This window comes from Suricata suricatta, chromosome 9 (genome assembly GCF_006229205.1).
Source record: "Suricata suricatta isolate VVHF042 chromosome 9, meerkat_22Aug2017_6uvM2_HiC, whole genome shotgun sequence".
NCBI classification, from domain to species: Eukaryota; Metazoa; Chordata; class Mammalia; order Carnivora; family Herpestidae; genus Suricata; species Suricata suricatta.
The window spans coordinates 119,725,579-119,743,822 of NC_043708.1; the positions used below are offsets into that span (position 1 = coordinate 119,725,579).

At 40.7% G+C, this 18,244-nt stretch overlaps 1 protein-coding gene across 6 annotated transcripts in view; it reads left to right on the forward strand.

Moving 5' to 3' along the window:
• Positions 1–6: 6 nt before the first annotated feature.
• Positions 7–18,244, forward strand: part of MTMR10 (myotubularin related protein 10) — a 53,437-nt gene continuing 35,199 nt past the window's right edge. For all 6 annotated transcript variants that reach the window (XR_003913052.1, XR_003913051.1, XR_003913053.1 and 3 more), the window contains exons 1-2: positions 7–105; positions 680–740. Coding sequence is in view for 3 of the 6 variants with exons in the window: in XM_029951047.1 (XP_029806907.1) it covers positions 46–105; positions 680–740 (121 nt within the window). In the remaining 3 variants the exon portion in view is untranslated. The remainder of the gene's footprint in view (positions 106–679; positions 741–18,244) is intronic.

Genomic DNA, 18,244 nt, shown 5'->3' on the forward strand with positions numbered 1-18,244 from the left:
GGGTCCGGGGTTGCGACCCGGCGGGGCCGAAAAGGCGGCGGCACCATGTTCTCCCTCAAGCCGCCCAGACCCACCTTCAGGTCCTACCTCCTGCCGCCGCCCCAGGTAAACAACCCCCTCCTGGAGATCGCCCCTCTCCTCGGCGCTTCCGGGGAGCCCCGGGCCGACCCCCCGGGGAGGCTCCCCGGGGCAGCCTATGCCCAGCCGTGCGATTGCCAGAGCCCCGGCGCGCAGAAACGCGCCTTCTCGGGAGTCCCCCCTGGATCGGTGGAAACTTGTAAAACTTCGCCACAGCCGCTCTCAGCCCGGAGATCTGTGAGGAGACTCGAGGGAGTGTTTGGCGTTGGATTTATTTAGCTCTTCGCCTGGCGAAGATGGTCCGCCCTGTGGCCGCCAGCCTGAGCGCGTCGCTTGTGGGCACCTGGTGGAAGAGGGTCCCTATCTGTCATAAATGTGAACACCTGGACACAGCATCGGCAGTTTTAATACTTTTGTCAGACTCCCCAGTCGATAATGATCAGATCCTTAAAGAGATCTGGTAAAACATGTGAAAGATTTTAAGGAAGCGGGAGGAATATGTGTCTGTTGCTTGTGTCATCACTTAGAAAACAAAGTTTGCTCTAGTAACCGCGGGGGAGGAAAAGTTTTGATCTTGACTGATTTTGCTGATGTATTGCAGACTGACGATAAGATGAATTCGGAACCGAAGATTAAAAAACTGGAGCCAGTCCTTTTGCCAGGTAATCATCACTTCAGTAATGTGTTCTGGTCCAAGATTATTGTAGCAACTGGTACCATGTGGTTAACTTGCCCCTTCTATTTCATTTTAAACTTTATCCGGTTAAAAATCTAAGACTCGGGGCAGGAAAAGTTGGTTTGTCCTTGAAAATAGAAGCACCCTAGAAAGCTGCAAGAATATCACTGCCTTACTACTTGCCTTTCTTTTTTTTTTTTTCCCCTGAAATGGTCGTTTTAAAAGCAATCATTAATTGCTTTAGGTAGGGAAAGTACTCTTTGCCCTTCTTGTCTGCAACTTCATGCATTCATGATTAATCATTTAATGTTATGAAAAGCAACTTGTATTGTGTCTGGGTCTCTACCAATCACAGAGGTTAGTGAACTTCGAATTACTTACTTAGCAGTTGTTTTTTTGAAGGTGTCAGCTGTGTTTGCAAATTTACTCGGTTCAGTTTAGAATGGGGTTTCCCAGCAGAGGCTCTGTTGACGTTTTGGGCCTGAGAATTCTTTGTTATGGGGGCTACCGGGTTCATTGTAGGGTGTGTAGCAGCATCCTGGCCTCTGCCCACCAGATGCCAGTACAACCCCGCTCCTCCACCTCCGAGTTAGGACAACCAGAACGTCTCCAGACGTCGCCAAAACTTTTTTGTTTTTGTCTTTTCCCTCAGGGAGCAAAATTTCCTCCCAGCAATATTTACCTTCGAAGACCCGAAGAGATAGAAGTCAGAATTGGTGGTAGATAGGAGTTTTGTTTTAAAGCCTATAAAACATGATTTAATTGGTATTTTGAATTGCATAACAAGGTATAATTAGGAAAAGTCAGTTGTTTAATACGACTGTTGAGAGAAGTAGCCAGATACTTAGGGAAGCCTGTTTTAAACCTGAAATCTAATCGCATACCAATTTGTGTGGCTACCGTCAGCATTTAAGAGTCTTACTCGTTACTTAATGCTAAATCTATTAAAATGATTAGAACTTTATAGGTAGTAATTGAGCAAGTATGGAAACTTTAAATTTTGTGCTTTAAAATTTTAAATGTTGAGTAGGAACAAACACATTACAGTGTCAACCTCTTAAACCCTATAGATGCTAACTCTTAAAAATTGTTTTAACCTTTATTATGGGAGTTAGTTACAAATATTTTGCCTTTTTTTTGTTAATGCTTTTTACCCTACCAGTGTGTACTAAGTAATTCTTGTACTTTTCCTTAATATTAACAATAGAATTAATAAGTAACCTTTGCTCCCTGTGCTGCTCTGTTTTGGCCTTAGTCACTCCCAGGCATTTCAGCGTCAGCTGTGGGAAACAGTACTCATCTTGAATGAGTGCCTGGGAGCTATTGAACTTTGGCTTCCTTTACTTTGTCTGAATAGGCTCTGTTCTTCTGCCTTGATGTCCCTCTTCCCACATTATGATTTGACGCTAATAAATAACAGTCTTACATACAAATGATAGTGCTTGATTTTTTTTAAGATTAAGTGTAATATTTAAGATCATGCTTATGAAAGTCTTACTAAATATCAATGAGCTTGAAGAACTTCACACTGAAAGATTATGGTTCTGTAGAATTAGCTAAAACCTTACCTCTCTACTAAAAAGTCACAGTTTTCTGGGCAAGATATAAACTTATTTCATGACTATTAGTGGTTTACTTATCCTAGAAAGGGCAGCTAAATCTGGATGGTCTGATTGGTGTTACTGTTTATTGCATTGGCTCTGGGTAAACATAGGTGACAGCTTGGGCACCCTGGGTGCTGTTTGCAGCTAACCTGTTTCCTAGATTAATGTGTCTTTTGCCTGAATTCCTCACTCTTCCGTTCTTACTTTCTCATCTTGGCCTTCCCACACACTTCCCAGCTTCTGTGTAGCCACCTCATCGTGGTCTCTCTTTCCTACTTTTCCTCTTGAGCGACATGACATGTCTGACCACCGCTAGAACCTCTGTTGCTCCTTCTTTGACCTGCGGCCTACTATTCTACCTGTCAAATCTGGAAAACAGTTGGAAAGTAACAGAGGCATTGGTGAACTAAAGACATGGACTAAGTCAAGGCTTTTACTAAGAGATCTTAATAACATAGTTCTTGCCTTCATTACAGTCAGAAACCAAGAGAAAACTTGGCCATGTCACCTGTGGCTTTACACAGGCACGCGGAACAAGAAGGAATTGTTCAGAAATACAGTATTGCATGTTATGCTTGGGCATAGTGCCTTGGATTCAAGGATATCCTACTTTAGATGCCCGAAGTTTGAACTTTTATAAGCAGATAAAAATCAAACACAAAATCAGTTGTTTGTGTGCAGTTATTGTGTGCTCTGTTGGAACTTAACAAGGCTAAATTTAAAATGATCTTCATCTTTTATTAAATGAAGAAAATAGAAGACATTGATCACTTAGTTTAGATTGTACTTTATGTTAGTAATTTTCAGTTTGCCTGGTTCATGAACTTGCTTGAGATGGAAGTTGTACTTAATTCAGCTTTGTGGCTGTGTTGTCTTGCATAGTGCATTGAGATATTGATTGAGTAAATGACTAAGTGAAAGAACCCCCTCAGGGACACTTGGGTGCCTCATTTGGTTCAGCCTCTGACTACTGATTTCAGCTAGGGTTATGATCTCACTGTTCCTGAGATCAAGCCCTGCATCAGGCTCTGTGCTGATAGAGAGGAGAGCCTGCTTGGGACTCTGTCTCTCCCTCTCTCTCTGTCTTTCTGCCACTCACATGCCGCTCCCTCTCTCAAAATAAATGAATAAACTTTAAAAAAGAAAGAACCCCTCAGATCACCAGCTTAAATTGTTGCCATAGCCATGAACACATGCAGACAGACTAACTCGCAGATTCAGTAGTCCAAGAAAGACTGTCTTATATTATGTCTTTGTGTCTCTGCTGTCTCCCAGAGCCACACTTCTTAAGAGAATCATTATCTAAGCCTGGAATTGAAATACAGTGTCCCATCAAAGCAGCTGGCTTTGTCTAGGCTTTCTCTTCATCTTCCTAGCATTACAGGAATTTTGTTCTTTTAATGATTGTGTATGTGTAAAATCACCTAATCCTTTGGAAAATAGGGAGAGTTTGAATTTTTAAATGAAAATGTGTGTGTATATGTTTCTGCATATATTTGTTAAGACCAAGTACTGTCAGACTACTTTCTTCAGATAGCTGCTGGACTGGTGAGGCAGTTCACTGAGCATCTGAGTACCTGTTGGGTGCGTGGGCGCAGTGCTGGATGGGGAAAGTGCTGGAGGAGTAGTGTGCCTGGGTCACAGCAAGCCCTGTGGACAAGGTGGAGGATTGTGACCTATATCACTGTTTTCTGGGGTCTGGCTGGCCTCAGACCTGGATGAAGGTTTTACCAGCCTTTGGTCAAATTGAGAAAATTAAGAAAATGCAGGTTTTTTTCCATAGAGCTAAATTGATTTCTTTTTTAAGTTGTTTTATTTTTGAAAGACAGAACACAAGTCAGAGAGGCACAGAGAGAAAGGAAACAGAGAATCCCAAACAGGCTCCGCACTGTCAGTGCAGAGCCCAACACTGCGCTCAAACTCAACAACCGTAGATCATCACCTGAGCCAAAGTCAAGAGTCAGTCACATAACTGACTGAGCCACCCGAGCACCCTGAGCTAAACTGATTTAAAGGATTGTCATGTGTTCTGGGATTTTGTCCTTCTAGGTTCTTCGGTTGTAGATACGTTGTTAAACAGTGGTGACAGTAGCTGCGTCTTTAAAGGCGTTCTTAAGTTAATAAAATAAAAAAGGGTAAGAAATCTGTGTTGGTTGCCTGAATTGTTTTTTAGTATACCTAATTTGTGGAACCTGAACTTGATGAGGTTTTCATAAATCGTAGGTGCAATTTAATGATCACTTACACAGAGAACATCATGAATTTTGTCTGCCTAGGAGTCTTTTCACGGTCTTTTGAAAAATGCACCCTCTCTCTCTTGACACCTGATCTTCCCCATCCCCACACAGCCGTGGGTTCTAGTGTCGCCAGCAAGGATAATAGCCCATTCAGATTGGTAGTAAGCAAAGAGATCCTTTTTGGTAATTCTTCCAGTGACCTTAGTTCAGAAAACCTGCCTCCAAAGAGTGAAGTCACATGTTAGAGAGGCAGAGTCAGAGCACTGAGGGAGACTTCCGAAGGTGTTAAAGCTCCTAAACTTCATTTTCCTTGAGGTCCAGCTTAACACAAAAGCCACAGAATTCTTTTTGCTTAGCTAGCTCCAGGCACATTTCTGACAGTTTCAGCTTAGATGCTTAACTAACATATAGTTTCCAGGTTATTCCTCAAAACAGCTGTTATCCAGGAAGCACCAGTTTATCTCCATGTGACAGATAAGAAAACTGTAGTTTGTAACTTGCCCAGCGTTGCACAGCCAGTAAGGGCCGAGCCAGAATTCAGAGCCCACCTCCCGGCCCGGGCCTTTAACTAGTACGCAGCAGGGCCTACCTGATGGCGCTGGTGACATCAGGGTAGGTTTATGCTTTGCAGTGGAGGGAAGGTAGATTGGATGTCCGCCTAGAAGTTCTCTAGTGAGGTAAAAAGAGCTCTGTCCGTGGCTCTACCCTTTCCACAACAGTGACAGATTTTGACCCAACTTGAGAAGCAACTTTGAATTTAAGCTGCCAGAAAATGGACTGTCTTGGGAGGCAGTGGACTTCCTGTCGCCGGCTTTGCCAAAGCAGAGGCTGGTGGAATGCCAGCGGCTTTGTCATGAAGTTGTGAGATTTGCAGTAAATGGGCTTGATGGCCTTTTTTCTCTTCTACGTCTGGGACAGGATCTTTTTAAGGATCTGTGAGGTGGGAGGGAGGATGGCTTGAAACGCTATGGCTAATGGCAATGAGTTCACTGTTCAGCAGGTATTGAATGCATGTTGCACACTGTTTGGCAGAGGAATAAAAAGCTACAAAAAAAAAAGTTGGGGTCCTGCTGTTAGACCGTTTCTGTTTATTGGGAGAACTGCCTCAGGGGAGCAGAGGTTATGAGGGCTCAGAGGAGAGTCACCTAAGTGAGATTTTTGGGGGAGGGTGTAAAGAAATGACTTCTGCTCTGCATCTTGAGTGCTTGCTAAGCCTTAGCCACTGTGCTAAGTAAGCTGCAGCCACTCTGCTAAGGCTGCGCGTTAGCTCAGCTCTTTCCCCGTCTCGTCTATACTGCCAACAGGGCTTGTCAGCATTGAGATTAACTGTTAGATCGATAATGAATGCACTCATTGTCTGAGTCTTTTGTAATCAGATCAGAAAAGCATACGATCATGGGCCATCTGGAAAATGAAAATAGCCATTATTGGGTAGATGTCTTCCTTGTTTATGTATTTTTTTTTTACATAGTCACTGTTTAGACCTGTTTTATGTACTGTTTTGTTTTCTGCCTCACTGTAATTCTTGTCTTCACTTGCATTGTAAATCCTTAAATGGTCCGCTCTCTCTTTCAAGTGTTATATGTTTTGTGTTGTTTTTTTAGTTTCATATTTTAGTTTGTTTATTTTTTGGGAGGGCGCATGTGTATGAGCTAGCACAAGCAGGGGAGGGCTAGGGAGAGAGAGAGAATCCCAAGCAGGCTCCACGCTGTCCGCGCAGAGTACGACTTGGACCTCAGAACCACAAACTGGGAGATCATGACCTGAAATGATATCAAAAGTAGGACACTTTAATCGGCTGAGCCAACCAGGTACCCATTTTGTGTTGTTTTTTAATACCTTTTTGTAGATAGGCTTTACAGATGATTGTAGACTGATTTTTTTGTAGTATTTTAATCCATACATATGTAACTTTTGAAAGCCACAAAGGACTTGTAGCTCCATTTGGAGCAATGAGCCATGTAACCATTGTGTTTGTCCCTCACCGATAGGACCTTCAGAGCTGTCCTCCTTAGGCTGCCGCTGTGGTACCGTAAGCCAGCATTTTGTTACTCGCTTCCTCGCTTCTGACCACCAGTCTCTTTGTACCTTAGCTCCTGCTCAGAAACTCTCCATGAACTTGCACAGGTAAAATCCTGTTTACCCAGGATAAAAATACAAATTCTATAACCTCTGTAATTTGCTAACCCTCCACCTTGCTGACCTCTGCACCATTTCTCAGTGTTGATACTTGCTTCAGTCAGGCTGCTTCTTTCTCTCTCCCCAATACTGATTGCTTGTGCAGGCCTTTGTCACTGCTGTTATCATGTGTTCTCTCTGTCTCAACCCTCTTCTGCTTTCAAGATTTCTTCCTGGTTTCTTCCCAGGGTCTGCTCTTCTAACCATCCGTCAGCCCACGTTGTGGGTGGCACCTAATGGACATGCTGCTCGATTACATGCTTTTTTGTATTGTGTGACCTGCAGAACTGGACTCCTAGCATCCACGTCGGCATCAGACATTTTGTGTTTGTCTTCTATATAGTTTCAACCTCCCTTGATAATTTTTAGGCCACCTTAATTCCTGAATTATCTGTAGCTAGGGTAACAACTGGTCCCTCTCTGCCTGTGACTGTCCTGTATTAGTGCAGAAAGTCTGGCATGCGGAGACTCCCTCAGTTCCCGACAGCCGGTCACCATATGTAAAGCCTTATATTGAATTCTGCTTTGGGCCTAACTACAGTCTATAGGTTAATTAGTCACTCTGCACAGTGAGGTTTTGTCTTAAACTATTTTCCAAGATAAAATGTATGAGGAAATTAATTTTTATTCATCAAACATGTATTGATTTTCTGAATGTGTAAGGTATCATGAAAGATATGAAATTCTTTGGTTCTCTGGAAATTAAAAACTTAGTTATACCATTTTTGGGGACTTATTAATTTTAGTTATATTTCCTTTATTTATTTTTAAGGATGGAAGGGTCTTAAGAAAACAAATATTGATGATTTCTTGATTCCTTCCCAGGTGGTAGTAAAAACTCTTGACCCATCATCTTCTGACTTAGATAGCTTTTTCTGTGGTGCTTTCCGCTTACCCCACAATGAAGCAAATTTCCTCCTTTATCTTCCATGAGGCCTCCCTGTGGGTGCCCTCCAGTGGTGTGCTAGAAAGTGCTTGGTGCTGAACCCTCCCCTCCCCCCAGGGCTGATTGCAGGCCCTCAGTTTGGGAGCTTGGAGCTAGGGGTGGAGAGTGTTGGGGAAGGAGGAAGTCCATGGTTCTTCGGAGCCGGTGTGGGCCTCCCAGCACAGCACCGCTTTGCTGCCTGAGAAGCGCAGGAACACGGTCTCTGGGGAAGCTTCATGGTCTCCTGGAGTTTTGAAGCTCTTGTTGGGTGCTTTTTTCCTTAGGGGTCACTAATTTGAGATGCAGCAAGGACAGTCCAGTACTCTTCTATTTATGTATCTGACCTCTCTAGGAAGAGGCTATTTTGTATCTTTTTCTTTCCTGTCTGTAAGCTAGTGTTGTGCCCCACAGAACTGCAGTACATGCAGTAGGTTTAACAGCTCCTCCCCAGTGTTACTTCTTTCTTACTAAGTATGAGCAGAAAATTATCATGAGAGCAAACAGCCATGCTACATGACCCAACCATTTTAAAGACAGGTTCCATGTGAACATAATTTAGTGTCATCAAGTAAACCTCAGGCCAGGTTAACTCGACACTTAATTACATGTTTATAATAGTAAGACCCAAATAGAGCATCTCCCCAGAAGTGCCCTCCTTTTCTTCCCCCGCCCCGTCTCACCCTACTTCTCTCCTCCTCCCAAGGGCTCATTCCTGTTCTCTGCTCTCAGAGCTGTGTGACACTCAAGTCTCCTTAACAGACCATAGTCCAGAGTTCTACTTTTGTTATTGTTGTTACTTTTCGATTTCTTGTTCACTTTTTTCTGTCTTATTTTTAACCTTGGATTTATAAAAGAGTTGTAGAAGAGTACAGATAGTTAACATGTTAACATATACTCTGCACCTAAGTTCCCATAATCTTAATATCTTACATAACCTTGTTAAATTGAGCTAAATTAAGAAATTAACAAGCCTATTAATTAAACTGCAAGTTTTATTCACATTTCCCTCTTTCTCCCACTGAAGTCCATTACTTATTCCAGGATGCCATCTAGGATACTGTATTGCGTTTAGTCATTATGTCTCCTCAGTGTCTTTAGTCTGAGAGTTTCTCTATTTTTACTGACGGACTGATGAATTCTTTTGTGTTGGTGCCTGTATCCTTTTGAAATGTCCTTCCCCCCCTCCCCTTCTTCACTTTCTGGCATTCTGGAGCTACGTGACTCCCAGCCCCTCCTCTCTGGTTTTCTCCTCCCTGGACCGGGAATTAGCTGTTTTTGAAAGGAGCCCTAGTTCCTTCTCTTGGAGAATGGTCTTTAAATACCAAGATCTGTGTGCTGACCATGCTTTTTAGGCTGGAGGGGACAGAGTAGAAAATATGCAAGTATATTACTCACCCAAGTATATACACATCTCTCTACGTCTGCATCCATCTGTGTATATGTGAAAGTTCTCACTTAAGGAACCATGTCTGGCACAGGAGGTAGCAGACTTTCTGTAAAGTATCAGTAAATGTTTTCAACTTTGCAGGCCATACAGTCTCTTTTGCAAGTGCCCAGTTCTGCCTTTGTCCCACGAAAGGAGTCGTAGATAATATACAAACAAATAAGCATGGATGTTTCAGTAAAATGTTACAAAAACCAGAGCTGGACTTGGTCTCTGGGCTGGACTCATTAAGTTTATTCTTTTTTTAATCTTTGTCTCATTCTCACTGCATTCATGGGCTTGACATTTTACATTTGTGCCATCAGTTAGAGACTCATGTTGCTGGAGAAGAAGGGCTGTCCTCGTGCGAGTGCACCGTAAATACAATTGGCTGATGGTCCTAAAGAAGCTGCCGTGTCCTGACTGACAAACCTCTATCCCTTTCTTCCCATTATCGCATCCCCTCTCTTTCTCAGGAACTTAAAACCCTGTGGTGTAGCTATATTTTAAGTACATTTTTGAATATAACATTCATAAGAAATACGTATGAATCTTTAGCATTACAACTGAATGAATTTTTGTAGCATTGTTTGGACAGTCTTTGGGCAGAGGAGTGAGCCAGTTAAGAGTGGCACAGCATGAAGTGATTGATGGAGGTTATACTTTGCGAGCCAGTAGTTTTACAGTGAAGATGTCAGTGTTACAGGAGTAACACCTAACTGTGAGAACTGTGAATAATTAATGCAGGGTTGTTGGGTTTTTTTCCTTTTCAAGTTAAGGGCCCTCTTAGAATTGGTAGCTAAGATTGCTTGGTGGGAAGAAAGGTTGAATATTCACTAGCTCACATTCTGATGTTGGAAAGCATTGGGTTCGAGGAGCTATGGAGTATTTAAATTTTATGTATTTGAATTATTTAATGAGTTTCAGTGTATATTTTTGTCTTTTCAAGTTTTTTTCTCATCAGAATCCAGTTGAAAGTAGTACTTTGAGTCTTTAGTTCTGTTTTTGTGCTTCCTGTATTTAGATACAGTACATTTCATTTTATGTAAGCATAGGGAAATAAATATTGAACGTTTACTTAGTAGTTTTTAAATCTTTTTTTTTTTGTGGGGGATGGGAGAGAGCAGGGAGAGAGGAAAGGGACACAGGGTGCCGGGGGAGGGAGAGAGACAGACAGACAGAATAAATCTTAAGCAGGCTCCACGCTCATTGCAGAGCCCAATGTGGGGCTGGATCTCATGACTGAGATCATGACTTGAGCTGAAATCAAGAGTCAGACATTTAACTGACTGAGCCATCCAGGCACCCCCTCTGTTTTTTAAATCTTAAGAAAGTGATAATAACTTTTTTGGGTCCAAGTCCTTTATCTGTCATACCTTATGGGTTGTTGAAAGAATCAAATAGGAAAAATGTTGAGAAACTCCCATTGGTAGATTTATAAAATCTCTCTATGCCTGCTCTCTATGCATATGTGGTAGGCAAGCATACCAGTTCTGGGTCTTTTTTCCGAACTTTGTGTAAGGTTCCCACACAGTTTACCTCCTGATCCTCTTGGCTGCTTGGCCATATTAAATTCCTGGTTTCTGTTCTGTCTGGAGCACCTTCTCCTCCATTGGTGGTGGTTGTCTGGTGAACCAGGAGAAGTGAAGTAATTTAATTCATTCACATGTTAATGCTCATTCACTAGACACCTACCTTGTCCTAGGCATTTATCTAGAAACTGAAATTTCAGCATTGAAGAAAAATCAATCTATCTTCTACCCTCATGAAGTGTATGATCCTGAGGGTGGGACAGGCAGTGATGTTATAATGAATACATAAATAATACATTACAGTAGCTGTGTAAATGCTAGGAATTACAAGTGTATGGTGCTAGGATTGAGGGATTTAATCCAGTCAGGAAGATTAAAAAAAAAAAAAAAGCATTCCTGAGAAAGTGATTAGGCTAAGGGAGAAGAAATATTCCAGAAAAAGGGAACATGTGCAAACACCCCATCTGATGGAAGAAATAAGATCCCTAGGAAGGATTGAAAGGACACTGTGGCATGAGAGTGAGGAGGACAGGGGTAGAGGGTGAGGGGTGAGGGCCTCACAGGCCACGTGAAGGAGGCTTGTCTTCAGGATGGACAGTTACTCCAATGGTATAAGCTGAGAATTTGACATGAGTAAATTTCAGTTAAATCCTCAAGTGAATGTTAGGTTGCTATTCATAAAATAGTCTTACATATTTTAAAGAATTTTGTATAAAAGTTACGGCAATTCAAATTTATTACAACATTAGTTTTGATTAGAGAAAGATCTTTTTAATTTTTTTTTATGTTTTTTATTTATTTTTGAGAGACAGAGACAGCGTGAGCAGGGGAGGGTCAGAGAGAGAGGGAGATGCAGAATCCGAAGACAGGCTGCAGGCTCTAAGCTGTCAGCACAGAGCCTGACGCAGGGCTCGAACCCACAAACTGTGAGATCATGACCTGAGCCGATGTCGGACGCTTAACCGACTGAGCCATCCAGGTGCCCTGAGAAAGATCGTTTTGAGACTATGGTTGCATTCTTGAGTTGGTAAGTATTTGGGGCCGGTCCGCAAACAGGTTCTACCCACCAATGTTAAGGTTTTTATAATGTTAGTATAGATGAAGTAGATCAGTACCCTCACTTGTCTACCATGGACTCTGGAGATAGATTGCTTACAAATGTCTCTGGGTCTCATTGAGTTTTAAATCTTGAAATTAAGGTTTATTTTAATGATAACCACACTTTAAATTCCTTTCAAAGCACGTTGTAAATTTTGTTTTGTCCTCTTATATTTCTTTCTTTACTCTTCCCTTTTAACTCTAAAGCTATATTTTAAAGTTTTATTGACAACTAAGTTAAAATTTGAGTGCAGAAGGAAACTCACTTTGGCTTTGTGGAATATACCTTATTTAAAAAAGTTTTTTTTTTAAATTCAATTTATTTAAAAAAACAAAACCAAAAAACAGTTCTCACCCATTTCTCCCATCCTCCACCTCTAGCAAACTAATCTCTTCTCTGTACCTAAGACCTTGGGTCTTGTTCTTGTTTATTTATTTGTTTTTTAGATTCCATATATAAGATTATACAGTATTTGTCTTTGACTTATTTCTCTTAGCATAATGCTCCCAAGGTGCATGCATGTTGTTGCAAATGGCAGGATTTCATTTTCTTTCTCAGCTGAAAAATATTCCTGTGTCTGTGTGTGTCCGTGTGTGTATGTGTGTGTGTGTGTGTGTGTATCACATCTTTATCCATTCATCCATTGATGGACACTTACATTGTTTCTGTTGTTGGCTCTTGTAAATAATGCCGCGGTGATATTGGGTGCAAATATCTTTTCAAGTTATGTTTTCCTCTTCTCTGGATAAATACGCAGAAGTGGAACTGCTGGATCATAGGGTAGTTCTATTTTTAATTTTCAAGGAACATTTATACTGTTTTCCACAGTATCTGCACCAATTTACATTCTAACCAGTAGTGTACAAGATTACCTTTTCTCTACAGCCTTGCCAACACTTGTTACTTCTAATCTCTTTGATAACAGCCATTTCAGCAGGTGTGAGGCTATATCTCATTGTACTTTTGATTTGCATTTCCCTTATGATTAATGGTGTAGAGCGTCTTTTCATGTTCGTTTTGGCCATCTGTAAGTCTTCTTTGGAGAAATGTTTATTCAGATCTTCGGCCCATTTTTTAAATCCGGTTTGGTTGGGATTTGGGGTTTGTTTTTTTTTTTTTGCTGTTGAATTATATGAGCTCTTTATATATTTTGGATGTTAGCTTAATATCTATAATTTGAAAGTATTTTATTTAATTCAGTAGCCTGATTTTTCATTCTGTTGATGTGTTAATGATTTCTTTTGCTGTGCAGAAGCTTTTTAGTTTGATGTAGTCCCACATGTTTATTTTCTGCTTTTGTTGATTTTGGTGTCAGATTAAAAAAATTATCACGAAGGCCTATGTTAAGGAGTTTACGACCTATTTTTTTTTCTATATGGTTTCAAGTCTTATATTCAAGTCTTTAATCCATTTTAGGTAAATTTTTGTGTATGATGTAAGATAGTGGTTCAGTTTTGTTCTCTTGCATGTCACTATCTAATTTTCTTTCTTTTTAAATTTTTTTTACTTTAGAGCAGGTGAGTGTGGAAGAGGGGCAGAAGGATTGAGTATCTTAAGCAGGCTTCACATTCAGCATGGAGCCTGATGTGGGACTTGGTCCCACGACCCTGGGATTGTGACCTGAGTCAAAATCAAGAGTCAGACACTCAACTGACTGAGCCACCCAGGTGGCCTGGCTATCTAATTTTCTAAACACGGTTTATTAAAGAGACTGTCTTTTCCCCTGTGTATGTTCTTGGCTCCGTTGTTATAAATGAATTGATCATTTATGTGTGGGTTTATCTCGAGGCTGTCTAGTCTGTTCCATTGATCTATGTGTCTATTTACCAGTGCCATATTATTTTAATTACTATAGCTTTGGGTTGTTTTTTTTTTTTACTGTTTTATTTATTTTTGAGAGAGAGAGACAGCGTGAGCAGGGGAGGGTCAGAGAGAGAGGGAGACACAGAATCCGAAGACAGGCTCTGAGCTAGCTGTCAGCACAGAGCCCAACACGGGGCTCAAACTCACAGACCGTGAGATCATGACATGAGCTGAAGTCGGACACTCAACCGACTGAGCCACCCAGGCGCCCCCACTATAGCTTTGTATTGCAGGTTGATATCAGGGAGCATCACACCTTCAGCTTTGTTCTTTTACAGGATTGCTTTGGCTAGTTAGGGTCTTTAATGGTTACATATAGATTTTAAGATTGTTTTATCACTTCTTTTGGCTAAGATCAAGTGAAGATTGTTTGTTCTATTTCTGTAATAAATGCCACTGGAATTTTGATAAGAGATTGTATTGAATTTACATATTGCTTTGGGTAGAATGGACATTTAAAAAATATTCTTTCAATTGTGGACATGGATATCTTTCCATTTATTTGAATCATCTTTAGTTTTTTCATTAATATCTTACAGTCTTCAATATACAAGATTTTACTTCCTTGGTTACATTTATTCCTGGGTATTTCATTCTTTATGATATAATTGTAAATAAGATTATTTCCTTAATTTCTCTTTCTGATAGTTCATTATTGGCATATGGAAATGTAACAGATTTTTGTGTGTTGATTTTGTATCCCACAACCTTACTGAATTCATTTATTATAGTTTTAGCAGCTTCCTAATGAAATCTTTAAGGTATTCATATATGTGTGTATATATATGTATATATATATATATCATGTCATCTGCAAATAGTGACAGTTTCACTTCATTTTCAGTTTGGATGACTTTTTTTTTCCTTACCTAATTGCTGTGGCTTGGAGTTCCAGTACTACATTGAACAAAAGTGGCAAGAGTGTGCATCCTTGTCTCGTTCTTGATTTTAGAGGAAAACTTTCAGTTTTTCACTATTGAGTATGATATTAGCTACGGGCTTGTCATATATTGCCTTTATTATGTTAAGGTATGTTTGCCTCTGTATCTGCTTTGTTGAGAGTTTTTATCATAAATGGATATTGAACTTTGTCAGATTCTTTTTCTGCATCTATTGAGATAATCATATGATTTTTATTCTTCAGTTTGTTAATGTGTTGTGTCACATTGACTGATTTGCAGATGTTGAACCATCCTTGCATCCCTGGAGTAAATCCCACTTGATCAAGGTAGATGGTCCTTTTAATGTATTATTGTTGGATTTTTCAGTTCACAAGTATTTTGTTGAGGATTTTTGCATCTGTGCTCATCAGGGATATTGGCCTGTAATTTTCTTTTCTTGTGGCCTTCATGTCTGGTTTTGGCAGTTGATCCAATTTATTGGCAACAGTAGAGTCCCCAGCTGTTACTGTATTTGCTGTCTTTTTCTCTATAGGTCTGTTAATGTTATCTTTATATATGTAGGTGCTCTTACATTGGATGCATAAGTATTTACAAATATTGTATCTTCTATTTGGATTGACCGTTTTATCATTATGTAAAACCCTTCTTTGTCATCACAGTCTTTTTTAAAGTCCGTTTTGTCTAAGTAAAGCTACTCCACCCTTGGTTTACATGTATATGGAAAATCCCTTCTTTTTCACTCTATGAGTCTGTAATAGGTAGTGTATAGAAGGGTCTTGGTTTTTTTTAATCCATTCGTCCACTCTATATCTTTTGATTAGAGCATTTAGTCCATTTACATTTAAAATAATTATTGAGAGGTATATGTTTATTGCCATTTTGTTAAATTGTGTTCTGGCAGTTTTTGTAGTTCCTCTCTGTTCCTTTCATCTCTTACTCTTTTCCTTTGTGGTTTGATGACTTTCTTCAGTGGTATGTTTATATTCCTTTTTCTTTATCTTTCGTGTACCTACTATAGGTTTTTGATTCGTGGTTACCATGAGGCTTGCATATAACAACTTCTGTCTGTAAACAGTCTATTTTAAGTTAATAGCAACTTAATTCTGATCCCATTGTAAAGCTCAGCATTATTATTGTTCCCACTCACATTTTATGTTTTCGATGTCACATGTTACATTTCTTTATCTTCTCTTTCCCGTAACTAAATATTGTAGTTTTAGTTCCTTTTATTACTTTTGTCTTTTAATCTTCTTCGTAGCTTTAGAAGTAATTAATCCATTACCAAAAAAGAAGTAACTAATCCCCTACCTTTACTGTGTGTTTATTTTTTCAGTGAGATGTATTCTTTCATATGTGTTCTTATTAATTAGTGCCATTCTTTTCAGTTTAAACAAGTCCCTTTTACATTTCTTGTAAAGCCAATTTAGTGGTGGTAAACTTCTTTAGCTTTTGCTTGTCTGGAAATTTTTTCTTCACTTCTAAACAATAACTTTACTTTGTCGAATATTCTAGGTCAAAAGAATTTTCAGCACTTTGAATGTATGGTGTTCTGTCTTCTGGCCTGTGCAATGTCGGCTAAAAGGTCTGATAGCCTTATGGTGTTTCCCTTGTATATAGCAAATTGTTTTTCTCTTGTCAGAGAGAGAGAGGGAGTCAGAGGATGCAAATCAGGCTCTGTGCTGACAGCTTAGAGCCAGATGTGGGGCTTAAACTCGAACTGTGAGATCATGACCTGAGCCGAAGTCAGACACTCAACTGACTAAGCTACCCAGGCGCCCCTTCTCTTACTGTTTTTAATATCCTATCCTTGTTTTTATCTGTTGACATTGTAATTATAATGTGTCTTGGCATGGGTCTCTTTGGGTTCCACTTATTGGAAACTCTGAGCTTCCTGGATGTGGATGTCCATTTTCTTCTCTGGGTTAGGAAAATTTTCAGCCATTATTTCTTCCAGTAAGATTTCTGCCCGTTTTTCTTCTCCTGGGAGCTCTGTGATTTAAATGTTAGCCATTTGATGTCTAGTAAGTCCATTAAGCTAGCCTCACTTTTTCCATTCTTTTTTCTTTTTGCTATTCTGATTTGGGCGTGTTCTACTGCCTTGCCTTTGACTTGACTGATTTTGTTCTTCTTTTTCATCTAGTGACTTATTGAACCTCCTGGAAGTATTTTTGGTTCAGTTACTATGTTCGACAGTTCTAGGACTTCTATTCGGTACTTTCTTATAGCTTCCTTTTTTTTGTTGAAGTACTCATTATGTTCACGTGTTCTTCTCCCCAATTTGGTAAGCATCGTTATGACTGTTATTTTGAACTCTATCAGGTAAATTATTTATCTCTATTTAACTAAGTTTTGTCTCTGAGGTTTTATCTTGCTCTTTCATTTGGAACATATTCCTCTGTTTCTTCATTTTCCTTGACTCTGTGTTGGTTTCTATGTAGCAGATGAAACAACTACCTCTCCCAGTCTTTTAACTTTATTTTTTATTTTTATTTTTTTATTTTATGGTTTTTTTTTTTTTGAGAGAGACAGCGTGAGCAGGGGAGGATCAGAGAGAAAGGGAGACACAGAATCCAAAGCAGGCTCCAGGCTCTGAGCTAGCTGTCAGCACAGAGCCCGACGTGGGTCTTGAACCCACAAACTGTAAGATCATGACCTGAGCCGAAGCCGGCACTTAACCAACTGAGCCACCCAGGCACCCCTACCTCTCCTAGTCTTGAAGGAGGGGCCTTGTGTAGATTAATTTTATTGTTCAACTCTAGCCCAGCCCTTTGTTGTCTCTCAAACTGTTGTGCTTGTCCAAGCAGCTTATTATATTTTTAATAGCTCCCAGTAGTTAAGGATGTGCCAAACCCGTCAGTGTTCAAAGGGAAGGGTCTCAGCACCTAGATTCTGGCTGACCGGAAGCCAAACCCTCTGGCATCAACTTTTTAAGACATGTAAATATGTATAGTCTTGTGGGACCACAAGTGTAAGCCCTGCTGGCCACCAGAGCCAGAAGATCTGGAGGTGTTCCCTGAGTAGCAGTTGCAAAAATCGGGGCTCTAGACAAGTAAAATAAGCACTTTCCAGATGACACTGGCAAGCTGAAGAAAGGCAGGGGGAGAACATCAAGATGGCCCCCATAGCCCAGTTTCTTCGAGAGCAGTCTAGACCACTAACTGTATGCCAGACTGTAGCACAAGCAGAGAGGCCTCCTTCATAGAAAGACTGAGGGATGTGCCTGTCTGCAGGCTGCACAGTGCCCTGGGGCCGGTAGCCCGCCAAGAACCATCTCTCCAGGTGCCACAGTTTCTTGGGACCCAGGAATCTAAGTCCTCCCCAGCCACCAGAGCCAGGAGATCAAGAGATGTCCTCAGGCAGCAGCTGCAAAAACTGGGGCTCCAGACATAAAAACCAGGGTACCCGAGGCATATAAAGCTCTCCACTTGGAGACCCTGATGCTCTGGAGTGCTGCAGAGGATGAGTGCAAAGGCAGTGCCCGCTCTGCAAGGTCTCTGAAAAGAATTACAGTCAGACCCTGGATGTGTGCATAACTAGAAACCTGCCTCTCAGGCCAGAGCTGTGATGATTAGCTAATAGTCCTCCTTCACAGAAAGAGTATGTTCCTGGGTCTGTCGCCTCTTGCTCTGCTCTGAGGGTAGCAGCTGTTCAAGAACCGTTTCTCTGTTGGTCACAGTCCTGTGAGACCCAAAGGTGTAAATCCCACTGGCTACTAGAGCCACATGAT